Raw genomic sequence first — 18,649 nt, 5'->3', positions numbered from 1 at the left:
CAACTTTTTTGCCTTATTTCTTTAAATCTCTTGATATAATATTACATGTATTAATATTGTAATTATTGTAAGATTTTAAAGATATCTAGATAACAATTGATCTTAGTCCATTCAGGTTGCCATAACAAAATGCAATAAACTTGGTGGGTTATAAACAGCCGAAATTTATTTCACACATACTTGACCCTGGGAAGTCCAAGATCAACGCACTGGCAGTTCAATATCTAGTGAGAACCTTTTGTAGTCTGCTTTCTGTTAGCATAAAAGAACCTTTTGTAGTCTGTTTTCTGTTAGCATTAAAGAACACATGGTCATTTATGAAGGTAAGAGGTTTATTTTGCCTCACTCTTCTGGAGGCTGCGAAGTTCAAGATGAGGTGGTCACATCTGGTAAGGATCTCATGCTGCTTCAACTCAGGGTAGAAGGGCAAGCAGATATGTACTGAGGAAGTTAAACCTCAGGGGCCCACCCTATTTTGTAAAAGTCTGCTCTAAGAGTAAATAATCGGGTCCCCACAAAGTAGGAACTCAGGCATAATGGCAGTGCTATTCATGTGCACTCTACCCCATTACCCAAACACATGTGACCAGACCTCACCTCCCAGCACACTGCACTGAGGCATGAAGGCTCGAACACAAGAATTTTGAAGGATACCAAAACCACAGGAGGGCCCTCTTCCTGGTTGATCGATGGTGACTTTATCCTCACATGGTAATGGTTGAGAGTTTCTTTGGGCCTATTTTATAAGGGTACTAATCCTAGCCCTCAAGATTTTGCTCCAAGGCTCTTCACATCTCCAGAGGCTCCTTTTCCTAATACCATAACCTTGGGGGTTAAAATTTTAACATGTAAAGTTTAGGGAGGACACAATTATTCAGACCACAGCACAATTCATTAACTGAAGAATTAAACATTAGGAGATACAAAGTTATCAGAAAGGACTATACGTTTCAAAACTATAATAATGTACCGATTCAGGATTAGTCATGTCATTCTTTATAATACAGAAAGCAGCTTACACACATTTAAGATGATTTCTGGTGTAGAGAATGCGAGGGTTCGTCTTTAGATCAAAGATGAAGCAGACAGAAGCATTTCCTGTTGTATGTCAGTTTGGAGTTTAACTTTACAGTTTTGTAGCAGACTGCAGGTTGTCAACCCTTGCAAGCAAAATTTTGACTCTCCTATGCACACATCATGTACTTCCTGTATACAATTAGAAAGTTTTCATGGGGTAAAACTTTTCAAACATCTATTATCTCATTCCACTTTACCCCAGAAAGAATGGCTGCTAAAATCAACCAATAACAAATGTTGGCGGGGCTGTGGGGAAAAAGGAACCCTTCTCCACTGTTGGTTGGAGTGTAGACTGTAAAAATCAGTATGGAAATATCTCAAAAAACTAGGATTAGAGGTCCCATTTGACCCAGCTATCCCCCTGCTAGGTATCTTCCCCAAAGAATTAAAAGAATCATATCACAGTGATATATGTGCACCCATGTTCATAACAGCACAATTTGTAATAGCTAAAGCTTGGAAACAGCCCAAATGCCCATCAACTGGAGACTGGATAAAGAAGATGTGGGGGTTTTTAAATAAAATGGAGTACTACTCAGACATAAAGAATGAGAAACTAGAGACATTTATAGCTAAATGGATGCACATTGAGGCAATACTCTTAAGTGAAATAGGACACACGTGTAAATACTGAATAGTTTCTCTACTGTGAGAAACTGAAAGTGTAGATAAGGATTAAAATGATTAAAACAAATAATTGATTATTTGAAATAGGAAGAAATGGTCCAAAAGGGTAGGGGAAGTGGGAGGGGAAGGGGAAGGGGAAAGGAAAGAAGGGAAAGGAAAAACGGACACAAAGTCTTTGTAAATAGGGTGGGGTGGAGGGATTGAAGGGAGGGCAGGGGCAAAAATAAGAACCAAGATATATCGTGTACAGGTACATTCCCAATAATGAATGTCAGCATATTATATACCTAAAATGTGCCAATAAAATTAATGAATGAAACAAAAAGATCTATTATCTCACCATTTCTGCCCCTTGGTGGTCAGTATTGACTGATATTTCTCCACATTGTAATTTTTTTCCAGATATTTCTGTCAGCCTGTTAGCAGTCGTCGTCAGCTTCTGTGGCCTGGCCTTGTTGGCTGTCTCACTTTTTGTCTTCTGGAAGCTGTGCTGGCCATGCTGGAAGAGCAAAGCCGTGACTCCCAACGTCAGTATCCTCCCCCAGAGCATCTCAAGGGCTCCTACAGAGGTTTTTGAGACTGAAGAGAAAAAAGAAGTTAAAGAAAATGGAAAGCCAGCGCTAAAAGCTCTTGAGCCCGCAATAAAAATTAGCCACACTTCTCCTGATATCCCAGCAGAAGTCCAAACTGCTTTAAAAGAACATTTAATTAAGCATGCACGTGTGCAGAGACAAACTACTGAGCCTACTTCTTCATCCCGGTAAGGAGGGATCCAGTACATAAAACCATCGTGTGCGTGCATGTGTGTGGTGTGTGTGTGATTTCACCAGAGCAAAGAATTAAGGTGAGAAGGAAGAAAAGGAGAGACCAGAGCAATTGGGAAAATACAGAAAATGCAGAATTTAATAATGAAAGACTAGGGCAGAGGAGGTGAGAGAACTGAGGAGAGAGGAGTAGTTCTGGGAAAGGGACTTGGGGGGAATTCGAGGCCTCCCCAAAATCATGTCAGGTAGATGATTATTTAACTCTTTCCTGGAAATGTCATTGCTTGATAGATGTTACTGGTAGTCTTTGGGTGTAGTTTAATCAGCCAATAAATATTGAAAAGAAAACCCTAGCCATTTGAAATGTATATAATAGAGGCCCAGCACTCAGGAATTATCCAGCAGTTTACAGTCACCACTAACAGAGACTGATGTTCACTCTACAGTTATTGAGCACCTATGCTGTAAACATGAATTGCTGGAAAGTTTCATTGTTCATTTGAACTCATGTAAACAAATTTATCCAGAGCAGTTCCACTAGAACCATAAGAGAAGAAGACTTCCTTTAGGAAATGCTTCCTTATCAAGCTTGGAAAAAAGCAGCAAGTTTGTTTGGATAAAAATAATTTGACACATATATCAAATTGTACTAACTATAGATGGAAAAGACGCTGCTGAAGAGGCATATTTTTCTGCTATCTACCGTTATCTACCATTTCCAGCTTATTAAATTACTTTCTAAATCTGCCTCTCTACCGAGGGTGTGTCTATGCTTTTTGAAAAGATATACTTTTGTGGGGTTAGAAATCTATCCAGCTGAACAACTGGATTATGTTTGCTGCTAGGACTGAGAGACTATTCAGTGTATCTTTTGTATAAATAGAATAGGATTTTGTTTATTAATAAATTCCCTACATCTGAAATATATATATATATTTTTGGTACTGGGGATCTAACTTGGGACCTTGTGCTTGCTAGGCAGGCAGTGGAACCACTGAGCTAAATCCTCGGCCCTGAAATATATTTTAGAGAGATAAGAACAATCATTACTTATCACTGAAGTAAGGAATTTGAGGATAAGAAAGATGGATCAAGATGTCTTTACTATGTTACGCTTTTCTACGCTACTTAACGTTTTACAGCCAAGGCATGTTTTATGTTTAGTTATTATTTTGAGATTTTCTGAATAGTGGCATTTGGGATCATCTTTTTATGGCTCTTATGTAATGTAACCCAGTAAATGTTAATTTTAACTATACCATATCAAATAAGCTACTTTTCTTTACATGTTGTAGAAATGGGCGGAAAACACTTATGGAGGATTTTTTTTTTTTTGGTATAGGGACCAAACTTGGGTCCTTGGGCTTGCAAGGCAGGTGGCAGAGGATTTCTTTTTTTTTAAATATTGGCTCCTGTTTAAAGTGATATGGTTCGCTGATTATTAATATTATTATTATTCCTGAAAACTAGGGGCAAATATGATGTTTAATTTGCACAAAGCCTTCAGATGCTCAACAATTTTAGTATAAAAAACTTGAATTAAACAACCAAGCACTTTTAAAATACAGTCTTTCAGGCCGAGGATTTAGCTCAGTCAGTGGTCTGCTGCCTGCCTCGCAAGCATAAGGTCCCGAGTTCAATCCCTGGTACCAAAAAAGAAAAAAATAATTAATTAAATACAGTTTTTCCCTTTGTCCTTGTGGGAGGCCTTCTAAGACCCCCCAGTGAAAGTACCAAGCTCAGCAAATGCTATCCTTTTTCCTATGCGTACAAACCTATATGATCAGTTGATTGAATAAATACATACCTATTTAGCTAATAAATCAGGCAAGTAAGAGATTAACAACAACTGGAAAATAAAATAGAATGGCAACAATAAACTGTCACTGAAGTTATGTGACTCTGGTCTCTTAAAACATTGTACAGTATTCGCCCCTCTTGTGATGATGTGCAGGGCCTGTGTAAGGCAAAACAGTGGGGTCAGTAAGGTAGGCTGTGTGTGGCAGTGTTGGGTTACTACCAAAAGCCTGCTTAAGGACAGCCGCCGTCCAGGTGGATCTGCATCTGTTATGGCTGCTGAGTGAAACCATGGTGAGGATCGTGTGCAGGTGGGTACGTTGGACAAAGGGATGATTACCACTGGCCGCTAGTAACTGACAGTCATCTAAAACGAAGGAAAGTAAAGCGAAGGCTAAAGGGAACTACGACACTAACAAAAGCAGTGAATACCTATCAGCTTAGTATTCACAATTATTCCGTTCTTTTAGTTGATAAGTACCTGTCACATAAGGGAACTCAGTTAATGAAGACACACTGAGTTAATCAGCATTTTTAGAAGTCTGAGAATTTCCATCTCCAAAATGTTGTCTGTTGACTATGCAGAGACAGTTTCTTTGCTTACCCCTAGCTAGAGCACAGTGAAAGAGTAAGTGCAGAAAAATCCATGAAGACTTGGCTTTGGACACAAACTTGGCTTCTGGAAATAATAGAGACTAGTAATGTAGACACCTAAGTTATCCCTGGATATCACAGTAATTATGTGAAATTAAAGACAATAGTAAAAAACTTTTACTCTCAAATTTAAAAAACACAAAATTAGATTGTATATGTCTGATATTTTCTAAGAGGGAATAATACAAAACAAATTTATCATTTTTCTAGAATTTTGGTATCATTTCATCTGCTTCTTTGAATTTTCTTATTTACTTGGGTGGCTGGAGACAGGAGAGGAAAAATAAGTGTTTTGGGGCTCTTGCAATTTAGTTACTATGTGATGGTATCCTTCTTGGTGATCCCTCACCAACCAGCATGAAGTATTATTAATAATCCCCATTAGTTGTGAGTTAAAGCCAGAGAGATTAAAAACTTTTGCCTGAATTCATGTAGCTGGCAAGCATTAAAACTCAAATTTATCCAGATTAATGGAACATTAAGTTGTCAAGCTGATGTGATACACTGTTTATGCAAGTGAAGATGTTGGTTAGAAAGTCACCTGGAGACAAGTAGCTTGGAGGTGACAGAAGAGGAGTCTTTCTGTTCTTTTACTCAGGAGTTTGATATTGAGGGTGGTTGTTGTGAATGACTAGGATCATAATTTCAAATTGGTTTGACCTTGGGACACATCTCTTGTAGAAAACTCAATTACCCCTATTTCTCAAAAACCCTCATCTACATTAATTAGTTCATCATACTAAAAATTACCTTTATTTGGAGAGGAAGAGGAAATTGCAGAGTTCATTATGCAGTCCACTTGGACATAGAGATGGAGAGAGAGTACATTACTATAAATCAGCTTATTCATCTCAATGCCAGCTTTTCCCTGAGACACAGCAAAATCAAACCTGTATGCACATGCATGCACACACACTCACACAAAATAACTTTCGTGCTTGGTTTCCTTACCTTATTAGTCCCAGCTCTGCTCTACTTTGGGGGCTTCCTTTTATGTGGTTCAGATAGTTGATAACATCATACTCTTTCAAGTATTATTTTTCTATATACTGAAATAGCATTCCAGTAGTTCTAGAAATTAGCAGCATAGCTGGAAACTGCCACATTTCCCAATTTCTGAACTATCTTTTCAATTGCATAGATGTTTGGTTTCATTAGCCTGTCTGGGAACCTAGTGACCTAGATGGCATTCATGAATTTCATTACTGGCATTCTTCTAATGCTCATTTTGTTGGCTATTTATTCATCCCTTAACCTTTCTTGATATATGTTTACTTCTGGGTATAGTCAGGGTATTCTACACATTCTCTCCCTTCTGAAAAGTCTGAGGAGCTGTGAAGAAATGTACAGTATTATGTGGAGTTAAGACATGTGATATCAACTTCAATCTAAGGAATTATACAAGTGTCAACTGTGTGGTGGAGAAGTGAAACTTGGAGCCTAGAAAAATTATTTCCAGTTGAGTCACAAAGAGGTGCCATTAAGCTGAGGCTAACGGAAACAAGGAATTCACATGTTATATGTGACAATTGAAGAAGATATACATTCCAGATAAACACATGATTCATGAGAATTCATAGAACAGGAAATCTTGCTGTAAAAACAGTGGATAAGCTACCTTGATCAGAAAATAGTCGAGTGGGGAATAACGGAAGATGAAGTCAGCTGGAATTAAAGCATAGGGCAGTTTTGAAGCTAAGATGTCCAGGGGCTGTCCTGTCAACAATCTTTGCAGTACAAGTCAGTTGGATAAGAGTAATGCTTTAGGATACTATTAATTTGGCAGTGGCTTATAGGACAGACTGTAGGGCAAGACATCTATGTAATTAGAAACTAATATACTATTTCAGACATAATGAAAGTCGGGAAATAGCAAACAGCAGTAAAAAAAGACAAACCTTAGAAAATTAGTAAGGGATCTAAAATCCCTTTTAAAAATCATTAAGTGGCACTTCAGTCATGCTATGTCTTTTAAAGCCTGACACTAAAGGCTGTTATGACCTGACTGTACCAAGGTGCCATTATAACATTTTGGATTTTTAATATAGCCCCACACATACAGCTCTGTGCTGTTTTCTTAAGCAGAAAATCTGCATTCATTTCTATAATGCTTTTTGCTGCCTAAGAACTCACTATAGAAAATCCCGATATACCTGATGAATTAAAGAATTAATGAATTAAGTGACCTTATCTTGTCTATCCAAATAGGACATTTCATACCCTATTGCCCACGAGAGGGATACAGGGTCTATTTATCAGGCCCCTAAAAACCTCAGCTCTCATTGCCTTTATATTTTTGTTCACACTGCTTCCTTTGTCTAAATGCTGACCTCTTTTTTTAATCTACTATGAGATCTTCACAGAGAATGCACCTGAGAATCTACTTTTCTGCCCAATTATAAGGTATTATCCTTTGTTATTTAAATCTGTGGTTACAAGCTAATAATCAATTAGTCTCTTACTATTGAGCTCCAGCTGTTTGCCAAATTAAATCCTCAATTGTCAGAGCACAAGGGTGTTCAACCTACTCTTCTGCTTCCTAATTTCCAGGACTGTGAAGTACATAATAAGCATAAATTGCAAACTGTTGATTGATAGATCGTCACTTCATTTTGCTCTTTTAAAGACAGCATCATGTGAGATAACACTGCTCATGTTAGAAGGAGGTTAATAATGGTGTCCTCAGAGGGATGAGTACTAGAACCAATTTTTGTATACTCATTATGGTGTGAAGATGAAGTAAATAGTGGCAAAATCATTTGTTGAAGATGAAGAATTACATAGGATTGTCACTATTAGAGAGGATTGTTGGTACCTACTTAAAGTAATTACAAAACATAATAGGAGTTCCAATTTAACATGATCAAAAGCAGAAAAATCTACATGGGGCGATCACTGGCTCATATGCTGATGGATTTACAGTACTTACAATGAGATATAGTTGATTAGAAAAATAATTCTTAAGGTGATCACACAGAAGGACAGAAAGAATACTCAGTGTACCTTATTAAAGAAAAGGAAAAATTCCATAAAAATAGCAGGATTTCATAGCTTTCTTTACTGTAAAAGATTTTTTCAAAATTATTTTTCTCTCAAGAGATAGCAAAAATTGAAATTATTCATTCCAAGCCATTCTAAGGAATGGAAAACAAAGGGAGAGTTTAACTTCTTGTTTTGTAATATAAAATAGTATGTTCTCACAACATGATTTGTGAATCAACAACTGTCAAGGAATATTTGCCAGACTACTTTATATGCATTCCTTTAAATATATGTTATATGAAAAGCAAATGCTTATCATTCCTTATTATAATATTTTTCTTTTTTAACTTGGAGAGAGGTCAAGGCAAGTATTTTTAAAATAACTGAATTTTGTTTTATTTATTGCTATTAAAGAAAATTGCCTGTTAATTCTTTGTACAGAATAAAGGTATGTTATTTAAATATATTTTAACCATTGCATTACATACTTGAGACTAAAGTCAGTTGTTTCTCCAGTTTTTAATATTATTGGCTTGTAATTCAGATAGTTAAATTTTTCAGCAAAAATATTTAATGAGTTTATTCAATAATATTTATTGAATATTTGTTGTGTGTCAGGCATGTTTTTGATTAGAGATCAAAACTATCAAAAATCTTCACCCCTTTCTTGGGAACTGTGACGATAGAAGGCAGTCTGTTAGAGAGTAATAAATTCTAAGCCAGGTGTGGTGGCACAATCCTATAATCTCAGCGCTCTGAGAAGCTGAGGCAGGAAGATAACAAGTTCAAGCCCAACCTAGAGAACTTAGCAACTTATGGTGCCCCTGTCTCAAAAAAATAAAAATGGGCTGGGGTATGGCTCAGTGCTAAGGCCCTGGGTTCAATCTCAAAGACCACCACCAAAAAAAAAGGAAAAAAACAGTAAATTCTATAGGGATTCATGAGTCTTGAGTCGAGGACAGTGGTAGAATTTGAACTGTGGTATTGGGATTTATCTTGCTGCAGAGGTAACATTTGAGCAGATGAAGTGGTGGAGGAGTGGATTGTGAAGCATATGGGAGACATCTTACTAGAGAGAAGAAAGCAACTGCAAAGGCTAAGAAGCCATAACCTGCCTCAGCCTTCCCAGCAAGAGCAGTTTGGCTTTTACTGAGTAATTTGGGAAGCCACTGGAGGGTTTTAAATCCAAAGCATTACTCTGTCTGATTTTTCAGTAATAAACTCTAAGGGTAGGAGCTGGAGGACAGAAGTAGAAAACACCCCAAAGAGGCTGTAGTCCAGTCCAGAGGCCGCAGTGCTTCAGCCCTGGGCAGTAGCAGGGAATAGCCATGAGCACTGACTGGTGTCAGGATATGGTTTGAAAGTAAAACAAAATAGCCTGGCAGATTATCTGGGACATGTGAACGAAAGGGAGGCATCAAGGATGGCTTCAATGTTTAGGCCAGAGCACCTGGAAGAACTGTGTTGAGATAGACAAGACTGCGTAGAGTTGGAGCTCTGGACCACTTGACTTCAAGGACTCCATGAAAATTCTAAGTGGAGAGGTGGCATAAACAAGTGGAAAAGGACTCTGGAGTTCTAGAGAGGACCTGTGATACATGGGAGATGTGATAATAAAAAATACAGCATGTGTTTATATTTTTAAAAATCTGCTCTAGTAAAAGACAGATTGCCATTAATCCCCCTCAAAATACTCACCTTTGCTTCAAACACAGTTATCCCATCAGCTTTCCACTTTCTAAAGCCGTTCTGGAGTCCTCTTTTGTGTCTTTAATTGGACTGTCATGGCTACCTTGATATCCTAAATTGAGTCAAAATGTTTACCTTACATGGTCATTTCGACTTTGAGGGAGAGCCAGAGTTATATGGTACCAGATCAGTTGAATAAGGTGGATGAGGACACATTGTAATGTTTGTATAATCCTGCCTCTCAGTTGGGTGGCACTCAGCAACAGCACTCACCAGAGTTTTTATCCCACTTCATAAATATTCTCACAAAAGAGGACTCCAGAGCTGCTTCCGAAAGTGGCAAGAACAATGGAGTAAGTGTATTTGAAGCAAAGGGGTATATTTTGAGGGAGAGTAATGTCAATGTGCCTCTAATTGTAATAGTTTTTTATTTAAGCAAACACTCTTTTTAAATCAGCCCTTGTGTGTAAATTTGGGGTCCTCAACATATTAATGATTAGGAGATATTAAAGCCAGGAGATATTATCAAAGAGGTGAATGCAGATGGAAGACCAGAGATGAATCTTTGAGCCACTCCCATAATTACATCAGTATGAGCAGCAAAGTAGAATGAGAAGTAGAGTCATAAAGTAGAAGAACCAAGAGCTTGTAACCTGGAAGCCAGGTGAAGAAGAGATGTTAACAATCAATAGTGAATGGGAAATCATCATAAGGCCAGGTAGGATGGGGATTGTCAATTGACCTGTGAATTTAGCAATGAAGGAGAGACATTGTTGACATTTTAAGAGCAGTTATGGAGGAAAAGGGCATATGAAAACCCAATCAGGATAGGTTTAATATAGAATGGGAGAAATTAAATTAGCCAATGAATATACTCTCAATCTTTCAAGGAGCTTTTCTGCAAAAGCATTTGAGAAGCAGAGTGGTAAAGGGCAATAGAGTTCAGTGAATACAAGAATCTTTTAAGACCCTCTTATACTCCAATCAGACAACCTTTCCAACTTTTCAACTCCTCCAATCCATTAGTGATTTCACCATGTCCTCCTATTCCTTAATTCCTTGACAGTTTTTTTCTCTACACAGTTTCAATTCCCTTGTCAATCATTAGAACCATTCTCCTGAATGCATCCGCAGTTCCCTTCTTTTGCTCTTTCTTATTTTCAAAGCTTTCTACAGCTGTAGATGAACCTCTGTACCTGCACGTGTACAAGTGAACATCACTTCAGAAAACAACAGAAAACTACTCTCAGGATCCACTTTAAATGTATGACCACATTCCTCATTCAGGTAGTTAATGCTGCACAGCAATCTGTTTTCCCTCTCAATTTTCTACATTCCCAGTACTATTTTACACTCTCATCTTTATTTCAAACTCGTATAACTGTCCTCCTTTAGAGTCAGTTTCAATTAATGAGTACTTCTAATTCACTAAGGGAGAAAAGAGCAGCAGCCTCCCACAGACTCCTATCACTTCAGTTCTCTTACCAGCATCTGTATGCAAATACTTTCCTTCCTGATTGATGTTAGATTAACTGTCCAATGTTTTGGTCTACTACTGTGCTAGACTTCTTTTTCCCTGATGTCGCCTTTAAGAAAGCTCCTGTCTTATTCCTGCACTATTAGTCCTATATGATTAAAATCTTTAGTTTAAGGGCTGGGGATTTAGCTCAGTGGTGCCACTGCCTGCCTCAAAAGCACAAGGTCTTGAGTTCAATCCCGGGTACCAAAAAAAGAAAAGAAAAGTCTTCAGTTTAAGAGCATACTGTGATTTCTTCTAAAAGAACTTGGCAAGGTAGGCGATGTTGATCAGAGAGAGGCACACCTGAAATTGGAGTTGTGTGCAGTTAATAATAATCAGAAAGTTTCTTCTGGACTTGGAAGTGGCTGAGGTCAGTACAGAGCATCACTGGTGGGGAGGAATTCATTGAATCCAGATGCCAAGCAGCTGGAAGGAAAATGCACATTGCTAGGAATTAGAGCTACTGTCAAAAAGTGTTAGTGAAATTGAAGGTAAAAATAATGAAATTTAAAGAGTGATTTGGTTATCAATAGGTGACTAAAAATAAGTGATAATAATGAGTTGATTTGTTGAGGAGCTTCAGCTGTGAGTGATGATGTGCGGGGAATTGGAGGGAACAACGACTACAGCCCAGCCCAGGGAAGGAGGTTTGGGGAGAGAACACCAGTCTCACAGGAGAGGGCCCCAGAGGGTGTGATGCCACTTGGGAAGAGTCAGGTTCCACCAAGCAGTAAGACAAGAACAACCAGAGATGATACCACAAATGTAGAGGTCAACTAGTTATTTTTAAAGATCCATTGTACTAATGAAGAAATATTCCACTGTGGCATTTTATACAACTTTGTTCACCTTCATATGTATAGTGCCTTACATGATATAAGCTCACTTATTTGTGTAATAATGAATCACTCTTTTCCTTGCTTCAAATTAAATGGAATAAAACAGGAAACAAATAATGCAAACTGTTTACCAGAAACTTGACTTTGCCTTACCATTTGAACCTCTTTATCTACTAAATGTGGCTATCATTTCTAATATATAATAATCATTTCCAATGCAGATTTTAATATAAAGATAAAAAGACATGGATTCCTTTTAAATATAATTCATAAGTAAGCAGAATTCTGTTAAAGATGTTTATGCCTTTCCCCTCTGATATCTGAAAAATATCTGAAGTTAACTTAATGGATGACACAGCCATTGAAAAGAAAGGGTTGTGGGAACTGCTGGGTGCTAAGAAGTGAACTAGGCCAAGGGTCTCTCTAGTCCTGGATGTGCTCACACAGGAATGATTTTGTATGTACAGTCTCTGAACCCCCAAACAGGAAGCCTGGATTTGAGTTTGTCAAAACTAGAATTCATTATGGTATTTGCACCTTGGCTTCTTGCATCCTGAATTCTAAAACCCAAAGGATTATTGTTTTCAAAGTCACCTATAATGTCACCTATAATGACATATAAGGACTAGAAAAGGGCTGTTTTATAGATGAGGAAAATAGAGTTCAAACAAGTGTAGCGACCTGCATAACATTCCCTTCCTTCATAGGGCACCTGAGGCCAGTCTGCAGTGGGACTCCAGTCCTGCACTTCTCCCGCACTGCAGTACTTGGATGGTGCTTCCTAGGCTGGAAGGATGAGCATGTGGTAGCAGTCCAGTGGCTGGCACTTGATTGGTTAGGTGTATGTGTGAGACTATGTAGCCACCACTCCCCATTCTAAAAGAGGAGGGGGAAAAGCAAGAAAGGAGATCTGTGTTGTCATGGCAATAGTTCAACATTGTAATAATTAAAGCTTTTCTTAAGTGACTAGCTAAACTGTGACTTAGAATATGCACCATTTACCCTGTAATTAGGACCCAAGTTTTCAAGAACAAAACGTTACTATGTTTTTGATTCCTGTTAGAAGAGGCTTTATAGCTTTGATTCCTTTTAGAAGGGGATTTACAGCTGCACAGATTGCATTCAAGGTCATACAGAAAAAATTGCAGATTTCTGAGCAGAGGATAGAAAATTAAAGTTTTGTTATATTAAAGTGCATGGGTATGAAGTTTAAAAAACTAATTTTGCTCACAAAAAAACAGAAGCTTATTCCATAAATGAAAGTGACTTTGACAGGAATATTAGATTATTCAATAAAATATCTCAAACATTTTAGGAACACTGAATATACAAACTGGATTGTACTAGTCCCTTTTTATTACTTCACAACCATACATACAAAATGTTTTCATTTTTATTCTTTTTATGTTCATAAATTCTCTCTGACCTTTCCCTGAATCTAATTTAGGCTCCTGATCCTTTGTATCTGGGTAAATTTAAGGTCAAAATACATTTTATGGTATGCCTAATGAATTCAAATGAGATAGAGCCAAGGAAACAAGTCATTTAAATTGGTTAAAAAAAGAAAAACAAACAACTTTTACATATATATTCATTTAGTTACAGAAACTAAAATATTGGAGTCTAAATGAATGTAGTTTTAATTACTAGCTAATTCCCTCAGCTGAAAGTAATCCTAAGTATATCTCTATATAGAAATAGTTTTTCACTTACTGTCAAATTTTAGCTTCTCTTGGAATGTATGGTATAGCATAAATTATATTACAAATTTTACTTTGTTATTTTCAGAATGTCATTTCTTGTACACTGTACCATGACAATAAACTTTATATGAACTTTTTACATACTAAGTATAATTCTGTTTACAAATTAAATACCTTGCTTCCTTTTAATTCTTGCTAACTAATCAAGGAAATGATAAACATCTCTGAAAATATATCTTCAGCCGGTTCAACCAAGTAAACTTTGGATCTTACAGGACTATGTAATTTTTAAGTGGGAAAAGTTATGTGAAAGCCCATATAAATAATTTTCAGTATTTTGTGTGTTTACTTAAAACGATTGGTGAAATAACTTGATTAAATGAGTTTACCTTGAATATGACACTACAGCCTGGTGATCAAGAGTGTGGCCATTAGCCCCAGATTCCCTCAGTAAGATTTTCACCTTAGCACCTGCCTAGCTTTAAGTAGGTTCCTTCTGTGTGCCTCAGTGTCCTAGTTTGTAAGATAGAGAACATAATGGTGAGTATTTCACTGGGTCATGTACAGACCAAGTGAGTCAATAGTCTATGCCCATCCCTGCCACATCATACACACATTATATTAGCCTTTATTAGAATAGCCTAAAGAATAAGGGTGTATTTAATTTTGCATGTGAAAATGCAAATGTATATTTCTTTCTAATCTTGTGTTTATTAGTCTATTTTACCCCAAATTGTCATCATGTATTATTTTCTCTCATTTTAATTTCTCTATTCGCAACCTCCAGTCGGACACTGGAACTTTTTCTACAAGTCTGCTGTTCTCATCCATACAGTTTTCTGTGGCAGTGCACTGAAATCTAAGTAGATTTTGAAGGCTAAGCAGAAGGCTGAAAGAGAAATATCTCAGATATGTTGCATTGTGTATTCATATTTTCACCTGTGGCACTGTTCATCAGTTGCAGTTTTTATCTTAATTTACTGGGTACTGAGCTACAAATCCTTTCCGTTTTATATGAAATCTGTAAATAATAATAGGCAAAGAGTTGCTGATACTCTCAATTCATTTTGGTTTTTTTCTCATCTGTGTAAAAAGAAGCCATGGAGAAAGGTTAAACTAGTTAAGTACAGCTCTAAGCATTTTATGCAAATATTTGAATAATTAATTGTTCAATATTTCAGTCCAGTTACAGGCAATAAGCCAGCTAAATGTAAGTGTATGAACTTGGAAACACCTCAGCTTGTAATTCTGATTTTAACAAACACATTGTGTGAACACATTATAATGATGTTATGGCTAATTAAGCCAATAAAAATGGCAAAAAAAAAAACAACTATAGGATGATAGAAATTCACAGCAATTTAGATTAGAAAACAACATTTGAGCATCTAAGCCAAAATCCTTTTCTTAAACATTGAACCTTTGCCTTATACTTCAAGTTTGCAGAAGTCCATGTTGCCTACCTCTAGATATTTTTGAACATTCCCTTATATGAAGTTGAAGTCTGTCTCCCCACCACTTCCATAACTTCTTATTCAGTCAGCCTTCAAGCATTGGAATCCAGAATTAATCCTATCTTTGCCCTTTGCCCTCATTTTTCTCCCTTCTTTATTTAACATCACCCCTTCTGGATGTCCACTAATCTTTATTATTTTTTAAGAAATCAGTCATCAGGTATGTGTCACTAAATTAAATATTAAGCAATGCCATAAATGTGTGGATTTGATGCAGTAGGCAACAGAAGTAAGGATTCTGAAGAGAGTTCCCTGACACTGCTGTGAATAGGTAAAAAGTGTAGGCTGAAGGCTCAAGGGAGAGAGAGAGAGGTGACGAGTGTCTGCAACAGAAACGGAATGGGAAGGTTAATTATAGGATTTTCCTCAGGAAATAACAGGATTTTAAAAGTTGAGTAAATCTCAAGGATGGAAGGAGGAGGGTGATTTAAAGCAGCCTACATATGTCCGAGTATGAGTGACTCATAAAAATATTAACACTAGACTATAGGAAAGAAAACTATTTTAAGAGCAAAAGGAAGAAAATGACAAGCTTGCTTGGGTTTTGGGTGGAATCCCATCTATTTAGACATATTCATGGAAGATCCCGAGTAATCGGACTAGAAGTTGACGTAACTGGGCCGTATCTGTGAACCATCCATGTCGAGCTAATACTTACACTACTCCAAAAGCTGTAAGTAGTGTGATGGACAGACTGAGGAAAGGCCAAAACAAAAGAGCCAGCACTAAGCCTGGAGAAGACATTTGGGTTGGTGTAACTGATTCTGGGAATCATAGAGAGAGAATAAGAAAAGCAGATCTTAATGTAAATCACATTTTGAAGACATCAGTAAGTAGACATATTTAAAATTCTGGAAATGTTTACTTGATGAGTAGTAAACTGACTATTAGAAATTAGTTAGAATTTTAAAAACTATTATTAGAGGTCCAAATTATAAAACCACCATTAGTTTTGTCCTTAAGGGTTCCGAAGTGCACACCATGTTGGTAAGAGGGAAATATACTCATTTGACTTGTTAGAACTTTATACTCTTTTTAAAAGTAAGTATGCACTTAGTTTAAGAATTAGGAATAATTAACACATTTTAATTATTTGTACACATTTAGTGGTCACTAAAACATGAAATTCATGAGACCCAGATATCCAGATAAAAGAAATCAGCCATTTAAATGACTTACTCAATATGCTATTTCCATCTGCATATACCCAGAGGACAGATAACACTTTTTGTTCAATATTGAATTTTGTGGGTAGTTATGTTTCCCTATAGCAGTCTTTATAATTATTTGCTTATGATTGCGAGCACAAAATTCCAAAAGCTCATAATGTACATCTATGGGAACTCCAGAATTTTAGGAAAGTCCCCACCCCCCGCCATTCCCCTGCCCTCCCTTCAACCCCTCCACCCCTCCCTATTTACAAAGACTTTGTTTCTGTTTTTTCTATTTCACATATTTATTCATTTCTCTTCTTTCCTTTCCCCTACCACTCTCACTTCCCCTTCCCCTTTGGACCTTTTCTTCCTGTTTTACATTATCTATTATACATTTGGATCCTTACTTACACTTTCACTGCCTCACACCAGAGAAACTATTCAGTATTTACACGTATTTCCTATTTATGTCACTTAAGAGTATGGCCTCAATGTGCATCCATTTAGCTATAAATGTCTCTAGTTTCTCATTCTTTGTGGCTGAGTAGTACTGCATTTTATAAAAAAAAAAACACCACATCTTCTTTATCCAATCTCCAGTTTATGGGCAATTGGGCTGTTTCCAAGTTTTAGGTTGCTTTAAATATTGAATTTCTGTTTTTTCAAAGTAGATCAGTGTGTGTGTGTGTGTGTGTGTGTGTGTGTGTGTGTGTATACACATCTATATAGATACAGATATGTTTTTATTACCCTGGGAGTTGGGGAGAGTTTATATGCCATTTAAAAATATTGACATCCAGATGATCTGTTTAAATAATTGTGTGTATGTGTATGTACAGACACAATTCCTTCAGGAGACACCTACCAAGACAAATGCAGGTGTCCAGTGTGGATTTCAGCATGGGCACCGAACCTGTTTTACAAAGAGGAGAAACAACAACCAGCATTGGGAGAATAAAACCAGAGCTCTACAAACAGAAGTCAGTGGACTCTGAGGGCAACAAAACAGAAGATGTCAAAACCTGTGGGAAACTTAACTTTACCCTCCAGTATGATTATGAAAATGAACTTCTAGTTGTTAAAATTATCAAAGCCTTAGATCTCCCTGCGAAAGACTTCACAGGAACTTCTGATCCATACGTGAAGATGTATCTTCTTCCAGATAGGAAAAAGAAATTTCAGACCCGTGTACACAGAAAGACTTTGAATCCTCTATTTGATGAGGCTTTTCAGTTTCCAGTAGTATATGATCAACTAAGCAACCGCAAATTACATTTCAGTGTATATGATTTTGACAGATTTTCTAGACATGACATGATTGGGGAGGTGATTCTTGACAATTTGTTTGAAGTCTCTGATCTCTCCAGGGAAGCCACAGTATGGAAAGACATTCATTGTGCTACCACAGTAAGTAAGAACTCCACCAATATATTATTTTTTATTTGAACTATGGTGATAAGACTACTACATAGATCATCAGAATAAATTCTACAAAGTTCTAGAATGTATGTGATTTGGTTATAGAATAAGAATAACTTGGACATCTAAGACTTTATGAATAACATTAGTGATTGTTTAAATAATAAATAAGCACCTATAAGTTGCCAGAAATAGTAGGACTTTTTTCTTATATAATATTTATATGTAATCTAGCCCAAGTACCTAGATTCCTCATGGTTAATATTGACTTCCATTACTTAAGGTGATTTTTGTTCTTCAGATCCAACCTAACATAAACTTTGATGCTATTTGATTTGACTTATAACAGCTCCTGACTTTCGTGATATTTACATGATTACAGTGCATAAAAAGCTGAATGATAGAGAAGGGCTTGTTCACATTACAACTCTTATTCATTACAAAATGCATTCACTAATTATAAAATATCAGAGCATAGTTGGAAATTTGGAAAACAGTAAACATGTAACATAAAACATGTAAACATGCAGCATAAAATTAAGATCATTAACACTGCTACAAATTATGCAAGTATTTTAGCCTACAATTATCATTTTTTTGCCATACTTGCATTAAAATAACTAAGGTCATACTGCTAATTTTCTTTCATGTTGTTTGTTTTAATGCATGATACTAAACATCCGTTTACCTAACCTTTTTCTTACTGTTATACATTTAAGATAAATTTTGTTATCCTAAAAATTGTGCTTTTTTTCAATATGAGTTTTTTCTTTTTTTAAATTGAAGACTATTTCTCAGGACAGAATTATAGAAAAGGAATTAGAAAGCTGATCTCTTAGGTTAAATTGCTAAATTGTCTTGCTTTGGTTTTTAAATTGAAGCATTTAACTTTTCTTGTTGTTTTTGTTTTT

General features: G+C 36.6%; 1 protein-coding gene across 2 annotated transcripts in view; it reads left to right on the top strand.

The window, feature by feature from the left end:
- Window positions 1–18,649, top strand: part of Syt10 (synaptotagmin 10) — a 57,030-nt gene that overhangs the window by 13,343 nt on the left and 25,038 nt on the right. For both annotated transcript variants that reach the window (XM_004855012.3, XM_087200267.1), the window contains exons 2-3: window positions 2,107–2,464; window positions 17,159–17,726. In XM_004855012.3, coding sequence (XP_004855069.1) covers window positions 2,107–2,464; window positions 17,159–17,726 — 926 coding nt within the window. The remainder of the gene's footprint in view (window positions 1–2,106; window positions 2,465–17,158; window positions 17,727–18,649) is intronic.

The sequence above is a fragment of the Heterocephalus glaber genome, unplaced genomic scaffold (genome assembly GCF_053883595.1).
Source record: "Heterocephalus glaber isolate CG9 unplaced genomic scaffold, H.glaber_assembly_v1.0 deba00001733, whole genome shotgun sequence".
Lineage (NCBI taxonomy): Eukaryota > Metazoa > Chordata > Mammalia > Rodentia > Bathyergidae > Heterocephalus > Heterocephalus glaber.
The sequence above is the reverse complement of the archived record's forward strand: the minus strand, read 5'-3'. Positions and strand labels throughout refer to the sequence as shown.